Consider the following 10,328-nt stretch of genomic DNA (forward strand, 5'->3'; position numbering starts at 1 on the left):
AAAATATGTGTTCTTGTACCCCTGGTACATCATTTCGACAAAGAAAATTGAAACCTTAAATCCTGAAAGGGAAAAAGCCAAGTTGACTCGAACTTGACTCGTGATATGGTATAACTCGGTAACTCTAGTTGTGCGGACTTAAGCCATATATTTGGAGGGAGCATCACTGCTGTAAGTTTAACTGTAACACTGACTCTCATTCTATAATAAGCAAGAGTACTTAAATTTTTAGCACAGTTTAAGACAAAACAATTCAAAGGGCTTCTGAGCAATTTCTCTGCTCAGAAATGTTTAAAATTTCGTTTTCTTTCCTCAAAGGACAGTTACCGAACTTAACTGAGAAATCGTTCGAAGTGAGTATGGCCTCTTCAGTGAAATACAGTGAAGATCAACTAAACTACTTCAGGATTTGTTACGTTACCACTGACATCTTGACCGAGGGACTGCGAGAAATCTTCAAACAAGAATGGGATAGTCGATACAAGGCCACGTTAGGAGAATGGAAAGATGATCCCAAAAATGGACTGGATTTCTGGAATGGCGAATCGCTACGGAATCAAAAGAAGCATGCACGTCTATTAACAACCATGACTAAAGGCAGTAGAGCTGAGTGGGATTGCACCATGCTGTTTTATGCCATTCTTTTTTCCGATTGCATCCATAGTCTCAATCCAGTCGCCTGGTCAAATGTGGATAAACTCAGGCTGTTTCGGAACGAAGAGTTCGCTCATATCGCACGAGGTCGCCTCTCAGACGTAGAGTTTCAAAATGCCATTGGCAAAGTGGAAAATGCATTTTTAGCTCTCGGTCTTTCTACTGTGGAAATTCAAGACGTAAAAACCCAAACGTGTTTTCCCACAGAGCAGTTGATACATGTTTTGAAGAAGGTGGACGACCTCAAGCAGGAAGTTCAGGAAAAAGAAAGAGAAGTTCAGGAAAAAGAGAAAGAAGTTCGGGAGAAAGACAAAAATCTTCAAGAAAAAGAGAAAGCAATTCAGGAAAACAACAAGAAATTGCAGGAAAAAGGAAAGGAACTTCAGCAAAAAGAAGAACAAAGACAGACTCTTGAAGAACAGTTAAACAGCGAGGCTTCTTCATTTTGCATTCTTCCTCCTAAGCCTTCTCATGATGTCGCAAATCGAGATTCCGATGTATCTAAGATAATTGAACAGTTAAAAGCGCTGAAAAATTCCACGGGATTAAGTTACTTGTACTTATCTGGAAATCCTGGAAGTGGTAAATCGCAGATTGCCTCACTTGTAGCCAACAATTTCTTTGACGAGGTCAAAGGAAGTACATCGTTTGTAATGACACTAAATGCTGAAAACTCTAAAACACTTATGGAATCGTACGCCACTTTCGCTCGACATCTGAAGTGCCCAGAGTACGCTGTTACTAACACACTTATCTCCAAAGATTTGAGTATTGATGAGAAGATCAGAAGTCTAAGGACACTGATCAGCACGAAAATCGAGCTGTACTCATCGTGGCTACTGATAGTTGATAACGTTACCAACATGTCTCATCTGGATGGTAATTTACCTGATCCAGGAAATGGGCAGTGCGCAAAGGGCCAGTTGTTGATAACAACACAGGACATCGCGTCTATCCCGCCGTCAGGCTCATTTATTCAACACATCCCAGTCAGCAAAGGTATGGAGCCTCATGAAGCCGGCTCTCTGTTGGAAATGCTTTCTGGTTTTAATGACCCAGAAATGGAAAAAGAGGTTGCTCGTGTATTAGACTACCAACCACTTGCCCTGGCAAGCGCTGCCACTTATGTGAGAGAAGTAAGAAAGAACAAATTAGCTCCCAATTTTGGCTGGGATGACTTTCTAAAGAAATTGGACCAAGGGAAGAGAAGCACAACAGAAGCCATGCTCTCTGGAAGTAACCCAAGTTACAAAAACTCCATGACTGCAGCCACAACACTTGCTGTTAAGAAGACGATCACAACGGATAAAGTTTTAGAGCACACTTTTCATTTTCTCTCTGTCTGTGCACCACATCCTTTGAGTCTAGAGATTGTTGTAAATTATCTTAACAAAGTGAATGAAGAGCTTAAAGATCCTGATATACTTGCTACGAGAATCTGCAAATGCTCTTTGCTGTTATTTGAAGAGGATGACAGCGGCGTCTACATGCGAGTGCACCAGATTGTCCATGACGTCATTAATGCTGTCATGAAAAATTTTGCCGAAAACAAAGTGCTTGAAGCCGTTGATGGGGCTATACTGTCATTCTACCAAGTTATAGGTCATGCCCTGGTTGAGGATGACTCACATACTCTTATCAGAAGCAAGAACATTGTTCCTCATTTAGTCACATTGAGCGAGATAATCGATGGTCTCTTTTCAGAAGAGGGTATAACTGACGCTATAAAAGCCGGATCATCCACTCCTTATGACTACCGGAACTATTTCCAAACTCTTGGTAACACCTGCCAAAAACACTGTGAATTCCGATCAGCATTAAGGTACTTCAACGCAACGTTGAGACTAACTCAATGTGACGACGTGTTTGGTGACGAAGACATTGTAAACGCATATGGTTACATAGGTACTGCGCACCATGCCCTTGGTCACCTGCAGCAGGCGAAAGAATGTCATGATCGTGCACTTACCACTTGTCTGAAAAAGCTCGGACCTGAACATATCGAAGCGGCATATGGTTACGATAATCTGGGTGCTGTGCATCATGACCTAGGCGACCTGCAGCAGGCAAAAAAAAGTCACGATCGTGCACTGACCATTCGTCTTAAAAGGCTCGGACCTGAACATGTCGATGTGGCATATAGTTACAACAATCTGGGTACTGTACACTACGCCCTTGGTGACCTGTTGCAAGCAAAAGAATGTCATGATCGTGCACTTACCATTCGTCTGAGAAAGCTTGTACCCGAACATGTCAATGTGGCATATAGCTACAATAATCTGGGTGCTGTGCATCATGATCTTGGTGACCTGCTGCAGGCAAAAGAATGTCATGATCGTGCTCTTGCCATTCGACTGAAAAAGCTCGGACCTGAACATGTCGATGTGGCAAATAGTTACAATAATCTGGGTGTTGTGCATCATGGTACTGGGGATCTACAGCAAGCAAAAGAATGTCATGATCTTGCACTGACCATTCGTCTGAAAAAGCTCGGACCTGAACACGTCGATGTGGCGTATAGTTACGATAATCTGGGTACTGTGCACTATGCCCTTGGTGACCTGCCGCAGGCAAAAGAATGTCATGATCGTGCACTTGCCATTCGTCTGAAAACGCTCGGACCTGAACATGTCAATGTGGCAAATAGTTACGATAATCTGGGTACTGTGCACAATGCCCTTGGTGAACTACTGCAGGCAAAAGAATGTTATGATCGTGCACTTACCATTAATCTGAAAAAGCTCGAACCTGAACATGTCAATGTGGCATATAGTTACAATAATCTGGGTGCTGTGCATCATGATCTTGGTGACCTGCAGCAGGCAAAAGTATGTCATGATCGTGCACTTGCCATTCGTCTGAGAAAGCTCGGACCTGAACATGTCAGTGTGGCATATAGTTACAATAATCTGGGTGCTGTGCATCATGATCTTGGTGACCTACAGCAGGCAAAAGAATGTCATGATCGTTCTCTTTCTATTCGTCTAAAAAAACTCGGACCTGAACATATCAATGTGGCATATAGTTACAATAATCTGGGTACTGTGCATTATGGTCTTGGTGACCTGCGGCATGCAAAAGAATGCCATCATCGTGCACTTGCCATTCGACTCAAAAAGCTCGGACCTGAACATGTCGATGTGGCATACAGTTACGATAATCTGGGTACTGTGCACTATGCCATTGGTGACCTGCAGCAGGCAAAAGAATGCCATGATCGTGCACTTACCATTCGACTGAAAAAGCTCGTACCTGAACATGTCATCGTGGCATATAGTTACAATAATCTGGGCGCTGTACATCATGATCTTGGCGATCTGCAGCAGGCAAAAGAATTTCATGATCGTGCACTTACCATTCGTCTGAATAAGCTCGGACCTGAACATGTCGATGTGGCAAACAGTTATAATAATCTGGGTGTTGTGTATCATGGTCTCGGGAACCTGATGCAGGCAAAAGAATATCATCATCGTGCACTTACCATTCGTCTGAAAAAGCTCGGACCTAAACATGTAAATGTGGCAAATAGTTACAATAATCTGGGTGCTGTGCATTATGGTCTTGGGGACCTACAGCGGGCGAAAGAATGTCATGATCGTGCACTTGCCATTCGTCTGAAAATTCTCGGACTTGAACATGTCAATGTGGCATAGAGCAGGTAATTAAGTGTTATCAACTGAGTTAAAAACGTTAATTTGCCACCGTAAAGAGTGCAAAGGCTGACGTTTCGAGCCCAAAGGACAGCCCTTTGTCAGCCTTTTCACTCCTTACGGTGGCCAATTAACGTTTCAACTCAGTTGTTATCACTAAATTACCTGCTATACTCTCCCACCGACGCAGCACCACAATTTCTATAGAAACTTACCCCCTTTATTCGATGTGGCACTTAGTTACGACAATCTGGGTACTGTGCAGCATGCCGTTGGTGACCTGCAGTGGGAAAAGAGTATCAAGATCATGGACTGACCATCCGTCTGAAAAAGCTCGCACCAGAGGATAATGATGTGGTAGCCGTGCAGAATAACTCACTGATGGTATAACGGAAAAGGGAGATTGGACGAACGTCTACCATATCTCACAGAGTCGGTTGTATGACATTCTGAATTAACTATGTATTTAGAATATAAACCTAAAAGCGCCAGATATGGTACTTTTAGGACAGAATATCAATTTTTTGCCAGAAAACGAAATTTGTTGGAGAATAAGATACTACGGGAAAAAGGGAATTCCATAAATACCATAGCTAAGAGAAAATGAAAGGCTTTAAATTGTTTTACCAAATCCGTCTCCTATATCATTTTACCTTTCGTTAGGAAAGTTTTCAAATTTTACACAAATTAATACAAAAAAGTTAGCCTTATTTGAATTCCAATGACCAAAAATAGAAATAGTCGAAATAGTTTGTAAACCCTTTACACCCTAACATCAGTATCTATATTCTCCTTACTTTTCTCCATACATTTCCTTTGGTACTGACAAGGAGATTTGTTTCATCAATCAAAGCCTCTTAGGTTGGTGATCATTTTCTTCATTCTCGTGATCTTAATGAGATATTATTCAGCAGTATAACTGTAAAAATAAATTAGATGCTGGTCACTCTTAGGGTGTAAAGGTTAAAACTATGGCAGAAGTCAGTCTTTTCATTATTCCACCTGATTTAAATATGACTTGAATGTACATAGGCTCGACTGTAAATAGCATAATATAGGACTTCATTAACTGTGCATCAGTGTCATTTGGTTGAAGTCCAAAACTTGTCAGTGATCTCTCCTCCCATATCGTTGTTGTCTGCTTCATCAGTAATCTCAGTTTTCCTCGCCAAACCCTCATGCTAATGAAGTAAACAGGAGGGATATTGTGTATATCGGTCTTCCTTTAAAACTTTTTTCCCTTTTCAGCTATTTTGTAAACCAAGGGAAGTGTTGAAGGTTAAACTGATCCAAATTTTTTGTGGAAGAGAAGAGAGCATTTATCATGAAATTGTTCTAAATCATTTACTGAACAAAAAAATGTTTGAAAGTGATTACAATTACTTGGAGAATGCCAAAGTGAATTTGAAAAAACAAGTTATCATTCGGTGCAGGAAAATATTCTCTTGTTCGATTGTCGAAGAAAATACAGTTTTACTATGCTCCTTTCTGTGATTGGCCGAGAAACTGGCGTCACCTCCTCAACCAATCAGATGAAAAAAAAAAAGGCGAGTTACTCGTGTTTTCCTGTGACTCAGTCTTCTTGTTTCTTCAAGTTAATTCCCGGTCCTTATTTTTTTAAACCCTTGCGATTATTAACGTAAAAAAAGCAGGAAATATAAACACCCGAATAAACGTATTCGTTGTACATATTAACTTCGTATACTTAGAGATCCTGAATAGAATTAATAAGTGCTATGAAAAGTCTTTGAAATGAATGGACTGTGCCGATGCTTTTTTGCATCTGAGATGAAACTATTTCATGAAAAGTTTTTCTTACTTTTCCTTTAAGAAAATTCAAACTCAATTTGATCGTCAATAGACCCGTCAGCTGGTGAAAATAAAATTTAAACTTTCCAGGTTATATGAAATTAAAATTATTCTTTTTTCCTTCGACAACTAGTTGCTAGGGAATGGTGGCAGCTTGTTCCACAATGGGGGATAAAAAGCCGATTATTGCCGGAAAATTAATTAGTAGTAGTTATACCAATGCAGAAAATGCAAGGGGAAACACAAAAACCTCAGTAATTTGATTGGAAACTTTTATGATCACAGTAACCGTGAATTTATGACGATTGTGAAATCTTGTGATCAGCCACGCAACGTTTGAGATTTTCTTACTTTCTGATCTACTGAAATCGCATCAACATTCGCGGTCTTTTTTCATGACTAAAATTAATCAAGTCTGCTAACAAAAAACTTATGATGCCCAGAGGATAGTCTTAACAAACTGGTGTTATTACATCTTTGTTAAATGAGGCGACAGGAAACAAATTTTGAAAGTGTAATAATTGTCTGTAGGAAAAGCGAGCCGACGACTTTGCGATATGCGTTGAAAGTATTTAATCATTTAACCTTACCTTAATCTACGCAAACGACTGATTAAAAAAATTCGGCCTCCGGATGTTTCGTTTAAAGATCTTTAGGTTTCGAGTGTATTTTTTTGCTACAAATATATTTCATTCCCTTGAAATGTCCTAAACTTTTTCACTAGTTTCTATAATCTTTCGCAAGAAGCTTTCCCTTGCTGTAAAATTTAGATGTTGAAAGAGCAAGACCACAGATTCCGTACCCACCTCTCCCTACCTGTTACTTGTGCACGGGTCTTAGTTTGATACGAAAGAACACGAACATGGCAAAATAAGAGGGTGGTAGAGGGTCTATACGTGACACGTAAAAAAAATCAGAAAATAAACACGTGACGTGCAAATTTTCAAGTGAGATTTGAAGTTATTCCTTTTAAATTCCTTACGGGTGAAATACTGTTTAAATACGTCCCCCCCCCCCCCCCCCCCGTTGCCCTCCTCTGTTAAACTTCCTGCTTATCTGGAGTTTCCAGATCAGGGCAGAAATCTATTCGTAGTATCATGGTCAAATCATAATGATTGTTATCCTGATTACTACAGTTGGCTGTTGTAGGCGCCGATAGCCACAAAACGTTTTCACGATTAAACTTTTCCTCGGCAAGGATTCAGCTTTAGTCGGTTTAAATATAAAAACAGAGAGAGTGGGTAGATTCTCTTTCGTTTTAATTAATCATTTTGAACTACCGGTTTAAAAAATACCCGTGATTTTCTTTCAAACCTCCGAAACATTGTGGAAGGTATTTTCTAATATCTTTTACAAAGGAACTGACACGAAGCTCAAAACGATAAAAATGGTCTGACAAAACGAGATGAATAGAATTCAGTTTCTAAGATTTTCAGACATGTTTACGATTACTTTGCAAATTAAAGGAAACTTTACATAATTTGCATATCAGCACATCTTCAGCGTGTAAGATTTTGTAAAGGCTTGACAGAATTCTTATGTTATCATATGGGTACGGTAATTAAGGAAACGCTGAGAGAAATTAAAGAAAATACGGAGCTTAAAATTCAGGCAATAACCGCATGGATTCAAACTGGTATAGTAGAAGCCTGTATCCAACACGGACTCCACTTTGCTAGCACAGCTGGCAGCTGTAAATGAGGTATGAATACCCTATTTTTGAATACTTGTTTTCATTTTAGAATTCTTTGTTTATATACAATAAAGCATAAAACAATCTCTTAATACAGAGAATTCACAGTAGAATTGTCCCCAGTGTCAACTGCAGCCATTAGCCCACATCTACAAGTTAGAAACCTCTTTATACACAGCCTGAAATGTGTGCTGTAAAAACTATAAATGAAAGGGTTTGCCGCAGCAGAAGCTATGGTTAGTAACTGGCTTAGTTTCCAAATTAATTCCCCTTCATACCAGTTAAAATAACGAAGTGTTCGAGTGAAAACGAAAGGAGACCAAAACGCGAAAAAGACTATCGTGACTACTCCCAACATTCGACTGGCTTTTCTTTGGCGCGCTCGCATTGAAAGAGCGATTTGTTGATTTGGTGCGACCTGCGATTTAAAAACGCGTTTGATCTTCAACTGCGTCCATATCATTATTAAAAGAGGAGTAAAGAATAGTATAACCCCGGTTAAACTGTAATAAATTCGCCTTCCGAGGTGCGACCATGCGTCGTTTAAACAGCGTATGACGCTGTTACCATTTGAAGTTTCTTCCGTCAAATTGTACGCGTAGAGAAGAGGGGAGCATAGCAGTATGGCCAGACTCCACACGATTATGGAGCGAGATCGTCTTTCTTTGACCCGCTGAATGCGCGATTTTATCCGTAAATCCGAGATTGACTTAACCCTCTCGCGGCTGATTGCTATGAGAGTGAGTATACCAGCGGAGTAGCATAACTCGACAAGAAATCCCTGAAGTTTGCACAAAATGGCTCCTGTGGTCCACTCGTAGAGAATCGCGTAAACAGCATCAAAAATCGTCAACTGCGTGAAAAGGAGGTCCGCAATGGCAAGATTGGCGATGTAAAGATTGAAAAATGCTGTGCGAGTAGGTTGAAAGGCTGTGTTTCGACTATTTTTAGCGCAGATATACAACACCACTACGTTCCCTAAACTCGAGGTTGAATACACTACAATGTAAAAACACATGAAGAATATTCCCATTAGTGAGTTCAATGATAAACCGTTTGCCATTTCCTCTTGGACTGTAGAATTTGGTGTGAAATATGGTTCTACAGTAGAATTTACTACATCCAACTGAATTATTTCGTGATGCTGGTAAATTAACAGGCGGAATTCATCAACAGAAGGAGGTCTTAGGAGGGCCTGCAATGACGTAAACAGCAATCAAAATGCTCGAATATCAGTTTGAAATTCTAGTTCCTCTGTCTTTACTGTTGACACTTTCCGCGGAGAATCATGGTATCATTCAAGTGTCATAAGAATTTAAACACAGACTATAACATTTTTGTAACAACGATAGAAAATTCTGATAGGTTAATGATTGCAGTATTTTCTGAATGACACCTGTCGTCTCAGAGTAAATGAAAGTTGTTGGAAAATGGCATCGGCGTACAGATTTTTAAACCTACGTCAGTATAAATTCGAATGTTTGTTTACGCACTAAAACAAAGATTGACAAAGGTAGCCACTTTTCGTATAAATAGGAAATAATATTTTAAACGGTGTAGAGAGTACGAAAACCAGTTTCAACCCAATCTCTTGGTCGTGACCACCCTAAAGTAAAAATAGGAAAGCAGATGTCTTGCAAACTCGTTATGGTAATTAATTATTTGTAAAGCAAAGAAAGACTAGCTGATTATCTCGCGCGATATTTTGTCGTCCCTCCATTTGCGGAGACTAGCGAATGGGATAAAGGTTTAACGCTTTTCTTTTACCTACTTAAAGAGAACAAAAGAAAGCCATTTTGTTAAATTTATTACCCTTTCGCTGACAGTGAAAAATCAAAAAAGTTAATGAGAGGTTTCACATTTGGTGCAAAGTTCTTTCGTAAGTGGCTCAGTTCTGCACATGCTACCATAAAAGATTTTCTCACCGACTGGGAAAAAAAGGATGTTAATTATTTATTTATGCACTTTAAACAAACGGAATAGATGTCAAGCTTTGACTTGAAATCTAAATAAATTGCACTGATAACCTTCGAAAAAGAACAAGAAAATTGGGGAACAGAAGTTGCTCGTGAGCTGTTGACCCCTTCCAATTTTTTAGTCTTGAACAAAATTATTTTTGGAAACATGATTGCTTTGGTAAGCCGGACATATTAGATCCGGCTGCTATTTGACTGGTTCAAATACTGCTTGCGTCACGTCAGTACGCAGTTATCAAAAAATGTATATTTGCTTTTATCCAGAACTGTTCAGTTTGGTTACGCTGGCGGCAAGTGATTGCTTCTTTCTTTATTCGACAATCAAATACGAAATGTTTCGTGACACGATGCATGTTCCCTTTTGGTCGCAATTTCGGAAGGTAAATCTTGATTTAGATTCTGGATTGTGGACTCAGGTTAGAGTCGGAGTCCGATAGCTTCTGTGCCCTAGTGGAGATGGATTGTAATGGCACCAAAATCACAAACCACATTTGAATAACTCACGTCTAAAGTTAAAACTTTCATAATAAAGGCCACATCTAGTTT

The 10,328-nt window shown here is 39.7% G+C and overlaps 2 protein-coding genes across 2 annotated transcripts in view; one reads left to right on the forward strand and one right to left on the reverse strand.

The window, feature by feature from the left end:
• Positions 1-5,407, forward strand: part of LOC113686444 (uncharacterized) — an 11,140-nt gene extending 5,733 nt beyond the window's left edge. The window contains exon 2 of the mRNA XM_089190114.1: positions 319-5,407. Within this exon, the coding sequence (XP_089046240.1) occupies positions 360-4,307 (3,948 nt within the window). The 5' untranslated portion in view covers positions 319-359 and the 3' untranslated portion in view covers positions 4,308-5,407. The remainder of the gene's footprint in view (positions 1-318) is intronic.
• Positions 5,408-7,355: 1,948 nt separating this feature from the next.
• Positions 7,356-9,418, reverse strand: LOC113685913 (galanin receptor 2a). Its single transcript, XM_027203500.2, has one exon. It carries the CDS (start codon positions 8,867-8,869, stop codon positions 7,895-7,897), a length of 975 nt encoding a protein of 324 aa, XP_027059301.2. The 5' UTR covers positions 8,870-9,418; the 3' UTR covers positions 7,356-7,894.
• Between the last annotated feature and the right edge of the window lie 910 nt (positions 9,419-10,328).

Source organism: Pocillopora damicornis, chromosome 12, assembly GCF_964200805.1.
Source record: "Pocillopora damicornis chromosome 12, jaPocDami1.2, whole genome shotgun sequence".
In the NCBI taxonomy this organism is placed as follows: Eukaryota; Metazoa; Cnidaria; class Anthozoa; order Scleractinia; family Pocilloporidae; genus Pocillopora; species Pocillopora damicornis.

Excerpts from the sequence above, each read along its gene's own strand:
- LOC113685913 (XM_027203500.2), bottom strand. The coding sequence starts at position 8,869 with ATGGCAAACGGTTTATCATTGAACTCACTAATGGGAATATTCTTCATG.